This window comes from Heterocephalus glaber, unplaced genomic scaffold (genome assembly GCF_053883595.1).
Source record: "Heterocephalus glaber isolate CG9 unplaced genomic scaffold, H.glaber_assembly_v1.0 deba00001479, whole genome shotgun sequence".
Lineage (NCBI taxonomy): Eukaryota > Metazoa > Chordata > Mammalia > Rodentia > Bathyergidae > Heterocephalus > Heterocephalus glaber.
In genome coordinates this window covers 14531903-14546652 of record NW_028258316.1, presented here as the reverse complement: position 1 = coordinate 14546652, position 14750 = coordinate 14531903, and the positions used below count along the sequence as shown (strand labels likewise).

Genomic DNA, 14750 nt, shown 5'->3' with positions numbered 1-14750 from the left:
TGACACAAAGCTGGAAGACATTAAGCATTGAAACCAAATCTATTACCAAGTAATCCATTCGCAGACAATTGCCACACAGTACTGTGTGCAGGCTACTCATATTCCATTCAACAGCAACAAAGTCTACAAAATGAATGGGGAGCCACAAAGCAGTACAAACAACAATGGCTTTAGAATCATTAAAAACCTAGATCCAAATCCCAGCTCCGCCCTTTACATAGTACATGCCCATAAATGAGTCTCTCCTCATCTGAAGATCCCTTATCTCTAAAATAGGGATATACGAAATACCCCAAGAGTTGTAGCAAAGACCAAGCAGGGGCCGTAAAGAAGGTGCCTTACATTATCGTGAGGCCCTTGATGTTAGCTCCCCTCAACTGTGCAATATGGAACATCCTCATCTTCAGAACACCAGAAATATACCAAGTACCCAAAGCTGGAATTTGCTTTAACCTTGTCAGAACCAGTAAAGGCTGACTGTGTATGGACAGAACAATCTACGGAAAATGCCCAGGCCCTGGCATTCCTCCCACCTCTAGCATTATTCAGCTTAGTTCTTATAAAACACAACTTCCTCCTGGGTTTGGCTGGACAGCAGCAGGAGACATGATTTGTTAGAAACAATAATTTCATATCTCCACTTACATTTTCAAAGTCCTTCATGTTCCGTGCTCTGGTGGGAGAAACCTTTTCTTCTGACGCAGCAGGGAGCACTATAAAAAGGCAAAACAGACAAAGGAAAACGTCATGGCATGCAAACTGCCCAGCATTCCTACTAGGGACTACCCCTGAGAAGAGAAAACATACGGAGCTTCCACAGAGTACCCTGTTGACATTTTCAGCCTGTTGTGATTTACTGATTTGAGACCAGAGAAAGCTCTAAGCCATTTTATTTCAAATGCTGACGAATTACTTAAACTAGCCCCAGTGTAAATGTGTGTGTCAGAGGATGAACCCAGAAAATGCTTTGGGCATGTGGCAAAACAGGTACTTCCTCATCTTCACATGTCAGTAATTGAAACAAAGCATGTCTAACTGACTTGATGCAAGAGTTGGCAAACTACTTGAAACACCAGACAATGTGTATTTCAGGCTTTACAGGCCACACACAAAGCCTAAAACCTGTCACCAGCTACTCAGCTCCTCTGCTGCAGCTCAAAAACAGCCATAGCCAACTCAAACAAAGTGGCCATGTTCCAACAAAACTTTACTCCCAAAAGCAGGCAGTGGGTGGGAAACTGATCCCCGTTTTGAGTAAAAACTGCCAGTACCAATCTCTCCACAGCTTCCTTAATTCAATAAACATTTATTAGACACCTGCTCTGCATCAAGCACCATCCTGAGTGCTGGGGAAACAATGGTGAAGGAGACACTGATCCTTCCCATTCAAGTGGGCAAGACAGAGAGGAAAACAAACTGTTATCACACCAACCAGAGTACCTGGTGCCTTGTAGATGTTAAGTAAATACGTGTGGAGTGAATGAATGAACTCATTCCCCCAACAAAGCTGCACTGAGAGCCTACTTTCTGCCAGGCAGCTTTCTGGATGTGGCTGGATCAGGAAACAAATGGAGCTTCTATCCTAGAGGGAGGAGATAGACAATAAGCAAAATAATGGGGCAACTACATAATTCGTTCAAAGATAAAAATGCTATGGAGAAAAATAAAGTGGATACAGATGGGAAACCCAGGGTTGGGGAGGGGACTGCAATTTTAAATAAGGTCATCAAGGACAACGGTCTCACTGAGAAGGCCACTCTGCAGGGTTGAAGGGAAGCAGCCAGTTACTTGGGGAAGAACACTCCAGGTGCAGGGAGAATCCTGGGAGGGAGCATGCCAAGTGGGTCCGAGGAGCAGCCAAGAAGCAATGGCTAGAGATCAACAAAGGGCACAGCGGAAGAGGAACTCCAAGAGGTTTTGGAAGAAGGACTGCATCTGGCCTTGCAGGCTCTCTTATGGACTGAGTAGCCCCTGGAGGATTCTGAGCTAGGGAGTAAAAGGAGCAGACTCATTGCTCCAGGCTCCCTCTGGCTGCCTTGCTGAAAACAGACTATAAGGAACTTAGGAGAAAAACAAAAGGACCAGTCGGATAATAATGAGATAATCCAGGCTAGAGATCCTGGTGGTTTGGAGCTGGATGTAAGATTGTAAATGGATGAGAACTGGTTTGATTCTGGATATTTTTAAAGTAACCAACAGGAATAAATAAAAGGAAGTGAAATACATAATGTTCAGAGAGGAAAAAAACAAAGCTAAGTAAGCCAAAGAAGATGCTCTGAGCTAAATCCTAAAGAGGCAGAAGGAGGCACCAGGCTGATGAGGAATAAACAGCCCAGACAAAGGCACAAGGTGGGAGTGGCCATGGGGAAAGAGGCTAAAGAGTGGGCTGGGCAGACTGTGCAGAGCCCTGTGCACCAGGCTGAGGGTGCAGAGTTTTTCTTGTTCCTCGACTGGGCTCTTCTGTCACCTGTCTGTCATCTGAGATACTTGCCCTCTCCTTTTTCCCTACCTAGGTCTTACTGCAAGTCTCAGCTCCAACAGCAGTTTCTCAGGAAACTCTCGCCTGACTCTTACCAGGTAAACTGCTCACAGCACCTAACACTTCTTCACTCCTCACACTGACCATATGTTTTCTCATAACCTTTTGTCTGTGTTCTTAGCTCGAAGGTAATGATGCTCAAAGGTGAATCCTAGTGCTCAGCTGAGTCTGGCATGAAGGAGATACACAAAAACTTCATTTGGAAAATACCACTTTGGAGATGAGAAAAAAAACACAAGTCAAAATATCTCTAAGATATTTCAACAAGGCTAATTATTAGCACCACCCACACACGCACTTAGGATAGCATTTGCTTGTTCTCACAATGAAAATTATGAGGCATGCTTAGCCAGACCCAAACTGCAAAGTCTCCTCATAATCCAGCTTAAATACAATACACTGCTTATTTACTCAGTGACATCTCCTGTGGTCTCAGCAGCTACTCGTACAAAGGGCAAGCCCATGTAGGAATGCTGGACTTCAGCCGGCAAATGGAATCCAGCAGCCTGCCAGGGAGGCTTTGGCACACAGAAGTCCAAACGGCAGCACTCCTAGGCCTCTGGCACTCAGCAGTGGAGACCAACAGAAGCCCCAAGCTGGGTCTACTCACCAATTCAATCTCAGCCTCCCCGAAGTCATTCAGTTCAGCAAACACTGGCTGAACCCTATAGTTGGCAGCAGGAAAAAACAGCCATGAAGGACAGTCTGTTAACTGCTCTAGTCCAGTGTTTGTGAAATAAGGTGGAGAGCAAATCAGTACTACATGGAACGTAAAATGCTGAGCACCCACTGTGTGCTGGGACAGGGAAGCTGCAGGCCCCCAGTCTGGAAGCCCAGTATCAGACCTCAAGGTGCTCACAACCTAATGTCTACAACCCTTGTTCTTCCTCAGGAGAATGCCCAGCTCTTTGTACTTACCTCCATTTCCCAAGCCGGCACTGGTGCTGTTATTCTGGTCATCTGGTAAAGGAGGAACAAGGCCACTAGGAGAGAACACACAGGATAAGAGATGAGGTTGTCTTTGAACAACAGAGACAGCTAAGAATGCCCGGACTGCAGGTGACAACCAGCAGGCCATGGCCACATGAGCCACACAGCCGAGCTACCTGGGAGGCATGAAGTACAGAGCTCAAGAACTCAGGCTTTGGGGCTGAGTCTGGCTTTAGGACTGAGTCACAGCTCCAACACTCCGTAGCTGGTGACCTGCAGCACACCCATTCACTCACTCACTCATTCACACAGCAAATGTCCTATGTGCCAAATACGTGCTAGGTGCAGAGGCGTGGTGCCAAGTACAAGCTACTGAGGTTTCTGAGTCTCCTATCATTCTCCGTCAGATGAGGATATCACACTAATGTATATAAATGACTTAATGTATATAAACACCTAGCACATAGAGCTAAATAAGTGACACTTGTTACTACTGTCATCATTATTGTTATCATTAATATATCAACACAATCAAAAGTTTTATGAATATCAAACAAAAACACAGAATTCTCTGATCCAAGAAGTTGTACTGGTTGAATTATATAAATAGGTACAGTGTAGATTTGGAGACACTAACAGAAAAGTAAACCCTAACTGGTGATATGATTTAACACAACAGACACTACCCTAGATTCTATTCTAAGCTCTGTATGTTCATCTCCAAGCCTCACTTCTTCAGCTGAAAAGGGAGAACAGCAGCTATTTCATAGAGTAACTGACAACCAAACAAGAAGTGCTCAGCACACCTCCCATATTATGGGCACTACATAAATGGGAGCAAAATATCGTTGTCATTCTGAAACATACTGTGCTTTATAATTTATAAAATACCTACCACCATTAGAACTGCCCAAGTCCCTGAGGGTCCATGTATTTTTCAAAAGAAGGCTCTGAAGCTCAGACAACTTCAGTGTCCTAGCCAGAGTCACATGGCAGAGAAAACCCAAGTCCAGAACCTAACCCCAGGAATAGCTCTCTGTTCCAACCTGTAAACCAGGAGTGGATGAATGCTCAGAATCACTTCTTGGCAGTTTGCTCCTTCCTGCTTCTAAATCCAAAAGCATTGCGCTCCCTGGACAATTTTTCCTAATGACCAAACTCCAGAGGTAGAATGTGACCTTCAGGTTCCAAATCAAGCAAAAAGCTGGAAAACTCCTAAAAGTTCAACATCAGTAAAATGACTACATAGAATGTGTGTGCTATAACGATAACTGGAGGCCGGGAATGTAGCTCAGAGTAGAGTGCTTACCTAGCATATGTGAGGGCCTGAGCCCTAGTACCATAGGCAAAAAAAAAGATAACTGGGAAATTTAAATAGAATATGTCCTCAAACATAAAAAATATATATATACATGTACACTAAAATCACCCTAAATCCTTTTTTGGAACTAGGTGGGCCATAAATACATAATAAGACAAAGAAGATATACTATTTACAATCATGTATAGGGAAATGAGAGATGTTTTCCTCCATCTCATTTTCTATAATTTTCAATTTCTTCCCATAAGCATCACTCCAAAAATAACATCCAGTCTTTAAACTGAATTTTAAAAATTAAAAGTCAACTTCATGATGGCTCACAGACCCAAGATCACACACTGGACCTAGAGTCCAGTCTTACATTCTTACTTTGGGGTTTTCTCCACTACAGCCATTACATGAACTTCCACAGGCTGAAATGGCCCGTCCATAACACAAGCCAAGGTCAATCACACCTGAAAAGTACCTGGCAGACAAAGCCAAAGATTTCGATCTTAGCCTCAAACAGGCAATAAGTGAAGTTGCCAAATTTCCACTTAGGCTTTACCTGCCCACTTTTAAATGCTCTGTATCTCTGTCATCTGCATAGCTCAGTCAGTTCTGCCCACACCTCTAGCCCAAACAGCTCTCTTCCCATTCTGATTTCACTCAGCCTCAGAAGGAAGATGGGGTCCCCTAACCCTTTACTCCAAGGGATGGGAGTGGCAGTGAGGACTAAACAGACACAGGCAGAGCACTTCCATGGCTACTGCTGTGTGTCAACTGTTTGCTGAGTGAATGAAAGGTCTCACCCGAGCTTTACTACCATGACCTCCTATCTGGCACTACTGCTGCCCTAAAGAAGCAATTTCTTTCCATGCTTATATCTGCCAGTTACAGCTGTCCTTCCACACCACAAATCCAACAAGAGCCACATGTTTCACTGAGAGTGTTACAAAAGCCGTGGATGGAGCTGGACCTCACATACAATAAACTACATCAACAAATGCACTTTTGTTTGTCTTTTAACAATTCCTCTTTCATTCTACTCTTAATTCATTTCATTATTCTTAATTCATCACTTCAATATTCATTTTTAATTAGAAAAAATATACACACAAAAATTACAGATGAATCTAAAGCTCTCCTAGATGACTCCTCAGTCCCCTCCTAAGAGGTAACCACTGATGTAAGATGTCTCCTTTCAGATGTTGTAGTCTCAGTCTATTCACAGACATAAAGACATCATTTTTTTACTTAAAAGGAAAGCAAGTGCAATCAAAGCACATATATTATTCTGCAACACATTTCCTCTAAAACAATGTGTTCTACAGTTGTCCTGATGACAATACAAATGGTTCGGCTTCAATTTTTAACTCCTACAAAGCATTCCATAGCAGTGGGTTTTTTCAAATTTTATTGACCATGATTTATAAAAGAATTCCTTAATTCTTGAAATATTTTATATTCTATTCTACTTTTTTAAAAATCAGTTGCAACCTATTAAGTTGAATTTCACGAGCTACCAGTGGGACACAGTCTGAAAGACATTTGAAAGGACGTGTATTTATCGAATCCTGTATTGATGACATTCAGTTTGTCTCCAAGTTTTTCTTTTACAAACAATGCTGTATGAATATCTTTTGATAGGCCCCACTGTGCACAAGTATAAGGGTTTTCTAGGATAGATAACAAGAAGTGGAATTGCTGAGTCAAAACATACATTTTTTAAAGCAAGCAAAGGGTCTGAATGAACAGTTCACCAAAGAAAACATATAGATGGCTAATAAGCACATGAAATGATATTTAATATGATTAGTCGTTACAGAAATGTAAATCAATTTCACAGTGAGATACTATGTCACACCTCCAAAGACAGCTATAGTCAAAAAGACACCCAAACTATTGTAAGTGTTGGTATGGATGTGAAGAAAACTAAAACCTTCGAACACTGCTGGTGGGAGAGACAAACAGTACAGCCACTTTGGAATAGACTCTGGGAGTTCCTCAAAATGTTAGATTTAACCAAATGACCCAACAATTCCACTCCTAGTTATATGCCCAAGACAAGTGAAAACACATATTTACGTGAAAATTTGTACAGAAGCAAATGTTCACAGCAACATTATTCATAATAGACAAAAAGTAAAAGCAACTCAAATTCCCATCAATATGAATGAATAAACAAAATTTGGTAGATGGGTGTTATGGCTTGTATCTAGATGTCCCCCTGAAGCCTGTTGCAGTCATAGGTAGGGCTTCTGGGAGGTGGCTGGATCCAGGGTGTGTAATTCTGGGACCAAGGGTGTGATGCTGAGATTGATTCATGGAGCAATGCTAGGATGAAGGCTGCCCCACACTGGGTGTGAGTCCTACTCACCGTAATGGTAGATAGCCTGAAAGGATACAAGGGACAGAAAGAGGGTCACTGCTTGTAGCTTGTCACTTCCTGCATCTTTGCTACTTCAATGCTCTACTGCCCTCTGCCATCCCACCCTGCCTTGGAGCCAGCCAGCTATGGACTGAAACCTCTACAAACTGTGAGCTAAATAAACCTTCCCGTTTAACTTTGGGTGTTGCGCATTTTGTCTCAGCAAGAGAGAAAAGTAACTAAGACAATGGGTACAAAGAATATTACTTAGCCATTAAAAGTACAGATACATCTGTTGCCTGCCTCGCAAGCACAAGGTCCCAAGTTCAATCTCCGGTACCAAAAGAAACAAAAAACAAACAAACCAACAAACTAAAAAGTACAGCTACATTCTACCACATGGATGAACCTCATAAAAGCTCACATGTTGTAAGACACCATTTCTAGGCTTTGTAGGGGAGAGAAGGGGAGCACGGGGAGTGCAAGAATGGGGAGCATGGCTGATGACAAGATTTCTTTTTGAATGATGAAAATGTTCCAAAAGCTACTTGGGTGGCTACTGCAGGAGGATCACAAGTGTGAGGCCAGCGTGGGCAACTAGAAAGACTGTCTTAAAACAAAAAATAAGCAGCGTTGGGGTACAGCTTAGTGTGAAGACTCTGGGCTCACGGCCCAGTACTGCTTAATTAATTAATAGATTAAAAATAAAATACAAAGGACTGGGATGTAGTTCTGTGGTAGGGCACTAGTCTACTATGTATGAGACCCTGGGTTCAATCTGCAGTTACAAAAAGAAAAAATATTCTTAATAAATTTTTTTTAAAAACACTAAATGGTATACTTTAAATGGGTGAACTTTATAGCCTATAAATTATATCTTCTTTCTTTTCAATTACTGGAGATTGAACCCTGGGCCTTCACACTGAGTTACATTCATAGCCCTATTTTTATTTTTTTGGTCAGGATCTTGCTAAATTGCCCAGGCTGGCCTTGAATTTGTGAACCTCCTCCTCAGCCTCCAAGAGTACTAGGATTACACGTATGCACCACCACTACTGGCTATAAATTATATCTTAATAAAACTTTTTTAAAACACACACAGGCATAATTTTTAATGTTAACAGATAATGCCAAATTGAGTTCCAGAAAGGCTATGCCAGTGGATGGTCTGCATGCACTACTTTTCACAGTGATCACAAAGCAGTATTTCACTACTAAATATGGGGCCTATATCACATGGTCTCCATTTTTTTCAAAAAGATAGTGAACAAAATCAATTCATTCAACAAATATGTGTTGAGCCTCTCCTATGTGCTAGACACAATTCTAGGTGCTAAGACATAGTGGAGAACAAACCAATGCTCTCCTCATGTGTCACATCTCAGGAGGACCCTCAATGCAAGGCAGCAGTCCTACTACCATCAAGCCTTCCCGGGAAATTGCAGTCCTATTTTCCTGACCTTCTACTTCTGTTATAGCAGAAAACACTTAACGGCCATGTGCTGAACTGCTCATAGGTAAATAAGCCTGGGCTTGGATCTTAGGAAGCTCACAGTGGGCAAAGGCAGGCTCCTGGGCACACACAGGGGGAAGTGCACAATGCTGTGACACAGAGGATCCTGTCCGGGAAACAGTGCATCAGGCATCGGTATAATAAAACTAACATTTCACACTCTCCAGTGGTGCCAGGCACTTAATTTATATGCTCTCACTTCATCTGCATATCCTTCAATAAAACAGGGATTATCATTAAAAAGAAACTCAGAGGGCCGGGGATTTAGCTTAGCGGTGCTGCTGCCTGCCCCGAAAGCGCAAGGACCCGAGTTCGAGCCCCAGTACCAAAAAAAAAGAAGCTCAGAAAGGTTAAGTGATTTACTCAAAGCAATAAACCTACGAACTGGCTGTTCCAGGATTTATACCTAGTCATCTCAACCTAGCCATCTCGACCAGGTTCTTTCCACACCACCAGGTGGAACTTAATGAAAGGTCTTTGCTTCGGCAAGGTCCCTGGGGCCAGAATTTGGGTGTATATTTTCCCAGAGCCAAAGCTGTCCTAGGCACTCCTAGGTGACAAAGTTTGGAGGGATTGACACACACTATCCTATTTCAACAAAAGTTTAAGAACAGACTGAACGACAGGTTTTAGTCTTTAAAACTAGGGCTTGGAAATTACCAAACAGAAGAGTACTCAGAAAGTAGCACACTATAATAAAAAGGTGAGATTTTATCTGAGGGATTACTCTCTTTCATTGTTAGCACGTGATGGAGACCTTGTGTCTCAGGATATTTTGGACACTCTTTTAAGAACCTCTTCAGTCCAGGAGCTCTACAAGATCTTCCCCTGAAACCCCTCAGTCCAAATTGGTTGAGAGAACTAGCTGGAAGGCAGAACAGGCTCTGAAGTCAGTAAGCATGAATTTTAAATCCTGACTCCATGTACTTTTCAGGTGATCCAAGACCATGCATTTCAGCTCTCTGAGCCTCGTGGTCCCACTTAACAAAGGGATAAAACTATCACCTCAAAGGATGGTTGATTATTCAGTGATTAGCAGTCACTGAGACCCTGAGGCCAGGTTAGGAACTATATTTACAAAGACAAAAGAAATGCAGTCCCTGCTCTCAAATCTGGGCAACAGGTTAGTTAACAACCAATACCGCCAGCGTCCAATACAGACGCCACTAGCCACAGGAATCCATTAAGCACTTAAAATGTGGTTTGTCCAAGTTGAAAGTGCTATAAGTGTAAAATTCTTGCTAAATTTCAAAGATTTAGTAAGATTAAAAAGGAAGCGAAATATCTCACCAATGATTTTTCTATTAGTTACAAATTAGAATAATATATGGAAATATAAGATTTAGTAAGATTAAAAAGGAAGCGAAATATCTCACCAATGATTTTTCTATTAGTTACAAATTAGAATAACATATGGAAATATTCATCTAAATAAAATATACAGTATTGCTAAATTCAGTGTTCTGGCTAACAGTGGAAGAGCACTGGCCAAGCACAGAGTGAGGGCCTGGGAGATTCCTCAGCACTGTAAGAAAAGAAAAAAAATGTTTTTGTTTTTACGGGTGGCTGCTAGAAAATTTCAAATTACATACACTGGACAGTGCCATTCCATAAGATTTGGTGAGGTCAAGTAGGGTCAGTGACAGATAAAGTTATCAGGAACAGTACAGAGGGCCTAGATGAGGCTTGGGAATGGCAGCGAAGATTTCCAGCAGTGACACCAAAATTGAACCCTGAAAAATAATAGGCCTTGATAAGGCAAAGGGGAATTAAGAGGGTAACCCAGGGAGCAAAACAGCAAGTGCACAGGCCTGTTGATAACAAACATGGCAAGATCATTCATGACAAAGAGTTTGGCACCCAGGCATAGGGTGAAGGGCTTGGAGAAGGGACAGGGATGGGAAATAAGGAAAGGTACTATTATGGCTTGTGTCTAGATGTCCCCGCAAAGCCTCCTGCAGTCATAGGTGAGGCTTTTTCAGGGGTGGCTGAATCCAGAGTGTGTATCACTGGGATTGGTTCATGGTGCAATGCTGGCATCAAGGGGACCAGGATTAAGGGTGTGAGTGCTACCTGCTTTAAGTAGCCTGGATAAGACATAAGGGACAGAAAGCGCTGTAGTGGTCCCTTGCTTGCTTATGAAAAACCCTGGAAGTCCTATGAAAGACTTTCATTCTGAAGGTGGCAAGGAGCCACTGAGACTGTAAAATAGGTAAAACCTTAGTTATCAGGAATGTATTCAGCACTTGGATTCTGTAAAGGCAGGCAGGAGAAAGAAAAGGGAATGTTTGCCGATGTGCTGAGGAGCTACCCTGGGTCAAACACTGGCCTAAGCCCTTTTAGAGTCATTTTAATTCTTATGCCAACCCTGGGCTTTAACCCATTTTATAGATGATGAAAACTGGGCTCAGCCAGGTCGGGTAATACATGCCGGTAATCCCAGCACTCTGGAGATTGAGGCAAGAGGCCCAAGTTTGACACCAGCTTGGGCAATATAGCAATTTAAAGAGATCCTGTCTCAAAAAAACAAAAGCAGCCTGGGATACAGCTCAGTGCAAAGGCTCTGGGTTCAAACCCCAGAACTGCAGAGAGAGAGAGACAAACAGACAGACAGACAGAATAAGGCTCAGAGAATGAGACCTGCCCCAAATCACAGGGCTGTTGTTAAGTGGCAGAACATGGGACTGAACCCAGTTAGGTCTGGGTCCCCAAACCCAAGTGTTTAGCCAATCAACACTAAAGAAAAGAGCTGTTTCAAAGAATGAACCTTATCTAATGGCAATAAGAAAGATTAAAGGCATAAAATAGCAGCCTGTGAAGATAAGATTATGAATTAAAAGCTTTCAAGCTGTAGTAGTAAGGTCTATTAGAGATGTGAAGGAAGACAGGACGATCCAGGCGAGAGGAAGAGGTAGTCATATGCAGAGAAAGGGACACGATGGGATGAACTTCCACAGGATCCAGAGCTAGCTACAAAGGGCCTTGCTCTTCATCTGATACTCAATAGGAGGTTCTCAATAAACAGAGTAAACATTTCCTAGATTTGCCCAAGGTAGGACCTGTTTATGCCTCTCTTGCTACCCGGGTGTTACGGTTTATATCTAGATGTCCCCCAAAGCCTCAGGTGCTCATAGGTGAGGCTTTGGGGAGGTCATTGGATTATGGGAGTTTGATATTCCTCACTGGATTAGTCCACTGATGAGTCTACAGCTAAATGTGATGTTAGGAGATGAAGCCTGGTCAGAGGAGATGGGGCACTGGGGGCGTGCCCTGGAGGAGTCTATCCTCCTCCCTTGATCTCTCTCTACTTCCCACAGCCATACCATGAGCTGTTTCTCCTCTGCCATGCCCCTCTACCTTAAAGCCAGCCAAAACTATGGACTGAAGTCTCTTCAAACTGTGAGCCAAAATAAACCTTTCTTCCTTAGAATTGTGGGTGTCAGGAATTATGTCTCAGCAACGAGAAAATAACTAAGACAAGAGGCATAAAAGTAAACAGTGCCCACTTCACTCTTAATAGCACCTGGTCTGCACAACAAATAACACAGCCATTTTCAAGTAGGATCTGTGGACTAAAAGCAATAGCCTGTTCCTAGAGAAATGGATAAGCACTGCAGGTTCTCAGTCTCTCTTCCTTCTAAGCACTCTCCAAACAGAAGCCCAGGACAACCAAAGGATCCTTGAGCAGGGTAGCAGTCCTTCAGGCCTCCAAATGGCCTCAGCCCCACCAGCAAGACTCCAACCACCACCTGAGCCAGGTTCATTGGAAGGCCAGTCTCAGTCATTGTTCCCTGATTTCCACCACTACTGATAATACAAATTGAACATCCTTAAATCTAAAAATCCAAAATCCTAAACTTTTTTAGTGCCAACATGACAGCCACAAGTGGAAAATTTCACCCCTGACCTCATGTGACAGGTCACAATCAAAGTGCAAGCACATTAAAAATACTGTATAAAATTACCTTTAGGCTATGTATATAAGGTGTATATGAAACAGTATATAAGGTATATGTGAAACATTAATCAATTTCATGTTTAGATTTGGGTCCCATCTCCAATATATCTCATTATATATATGAAAATATTCAAAAGAAATCCCAAATCTGAAACATTTCTGGTCCTAACCATTTCAGGTAAGGGATACTCAATCTGTATTAGCAGTAATAACAATAACAACAATACAGGAGCATTTCTTCAGCACTAATGCCAGCATTGCTTCTTTTAATCTTCACCCTAATTCTACAGAGTAGGTATTACCCCAACCCAGTTTACAGATGGGAAAGCTGGTCAAATCACTTTAGTAAGGTCACATAGCTAGTCAGTTTACAGCTGGATTTGACTGCAGTTCTGTCCATATCCAGCCAAAGCTCTTAACCACTGCACTCCATTGCCTCTGTCCTAGGTGGCCACTGTGTGACCCCATAATCAAAGTCTAGACATAACTACACTCCCCATAATGAATGCAAAGCCTCAAACCAGAATGAATTATCAAGTGTTGCAAGGTCCCTGTCCCCCAAACAGCCTCCACTGTTGGCATACCCCCAAGCTGTTCTCCCTCATCCCACCCTCTCCAGAGCATGTCCCCAAAACAGAGTCGAGTGTAGTGCAGATCAGGATTCCTAGGCCCCAAACTCAGTATCAGCAGGCGGGACCCGAAGAGAGCCCTAGATCCCACACTCGGGAACATCAGGTGGGCCCCAAAAGAGACCTTGCCCGAAGGAACCCACCCCACACATTGCCTCTGTCCACACACCCTCAAGACCAAACCCCAATGCCAGGTTAGAGAGAAACCCCATCAGTGGGAGCCCGGCCCAGTTACCGCGAATCCCCAAAGCTCGGGCCGCACCTGCAGCCACTCAAAGTCCCGGGGAGAGTGACGTCTTCTTCCAACACGGAGTCCATTATGGACACAAAGGCAATGTTGGTATTAGTGTCGGTGGCGGCGGCGCCACTGGTTCCCTCGGCTGTTGCGACCCGCCCGGCTTCCCAGGTCCCCGCCCCCTCCAACCCAGCTCTTGTTCAGACTGTGGCGGCGCCGCTGGAATTCAAACCGCAGCTGCGGCCATCTTTCCCGGCGCTTCTTCCTACGGAAACGAGGATGGCTCACTGAAACTCGCGCAGTGAAGCCTACCCGCCAGGGTCAGAGGCCGGGCAGGGAAGCGTTGGCGGCCGCCATTTTAACTAAGGGCAAAGCGTTAATGTTTGGTTCGGGCAAATTAAGGAAAGAGAAACTGGCTGCCATTTTTTATGAGGGCACTTGGGCGGGGACCGGGGGGGAAGCTGCCATCTTTGTTAAGGGAGAAAACCAGCCTCTGTCCGTTAATTTGAGCGGGAGATGGGAATACTGCCCTTTATTGTAACTCAGAATTCCTAATTCAGTGTTTGCTTTTCTAGCATAATGACCCTTCAAATTTTAGGGTTCATACACCCAAATGGCCTCCGCCTTGCTTTGAAAAGTAATCAGATGCTGCTTCCCTTTAGAAAAATCCTTCCTGTGGGATCCTAGCAAAAGCAGTAATTTGCACACTTAGTTTGGAGCACCTCATCCATATGTGCAAAGTGGTCAGCCACACTCCACCTCCAAGCTCTCATTTAATGATCCCTTATTACCCTTAGGACTCAAACTCACTTGTAATCAGTAAACTGGGGCCCAAAGTAATGCACAGTAAGTTTGTCAACTGGATCCAGATACGGGCTTTTGCCAGCTACGTTAGGGTTCTATTTAACCCTAGTTGTCTTTCGTAAAGCATACAGCCACCACAAAACACCTAGATAATTTGGGCAGAGCTTCATTTTGAAATTAACCTTCCCTCCCCTCTCAGTATTGCTTCTTCCTCTGTAGGCCTCTGAGAGAGTCCTGGATGAAAATAACTTGAAAACATAATTGAGCAGTAGATGGTAACATCCTTGTAATCATGAACAATCCCCTCCCCTTAGGTTTCCTTATCCTTCAATTAAATAATTGATTAATGGCTTTCCAAAAGAGGCCTCCCCTAATGCTGGCATCTGAATCAATTCCCTTTATGTTCTTAGCAACCAGTATTTTTCCTTTGTAGCACTTAACATAATTTGCAATTGTATATCTGTTTTTAAT

The 14750-nt window shown here is 43.3% G+C and overlaps 1 protein-coding gene across 18 annotated transcripts in view; it reads right to left on the bottom strand.

Annotated features, from left to right (window-relative positions):
- Positions 1 to 13777, bottom strand: part of Cdk5rap2 (CDK5 regulatory subunit associated protein 2) — a 193924-nt gene extending 180147 nt beyond the window's left edge. For 3 of the 18 annotated variants that reach the window (XM_087182815.1, XM_087182825.1, XM_087182814.1), the window contains exons 1-3: positions 13503 to 13773; positions 3458 to 3522; positions 646 to 713 (exon numbers count right to left, since the gene is read on the bottom strand). In XM_087182815.1, the coding sequence (XP_087038941.1) occupies positions 646 to 713; positions 3458 to 3522; positions 13503 to 13558 (189 nt within the window). In that variant the 5' untranslated portion in view covers positions 13559 to 13773. Of the gene's footprint in view, positions 1 to 645; positions 714 to 3457; positions 3523 to 13502 lie in introns of all 18 variants that reach the window. The other 15 variants (XM_087182818.1, XM_087182816.1, XM_087182817.1 and 12 more) reach the window with 9 other exon arrangements.
- Positions 13778 to 14750: the final 973 nt, after the last annotated feature.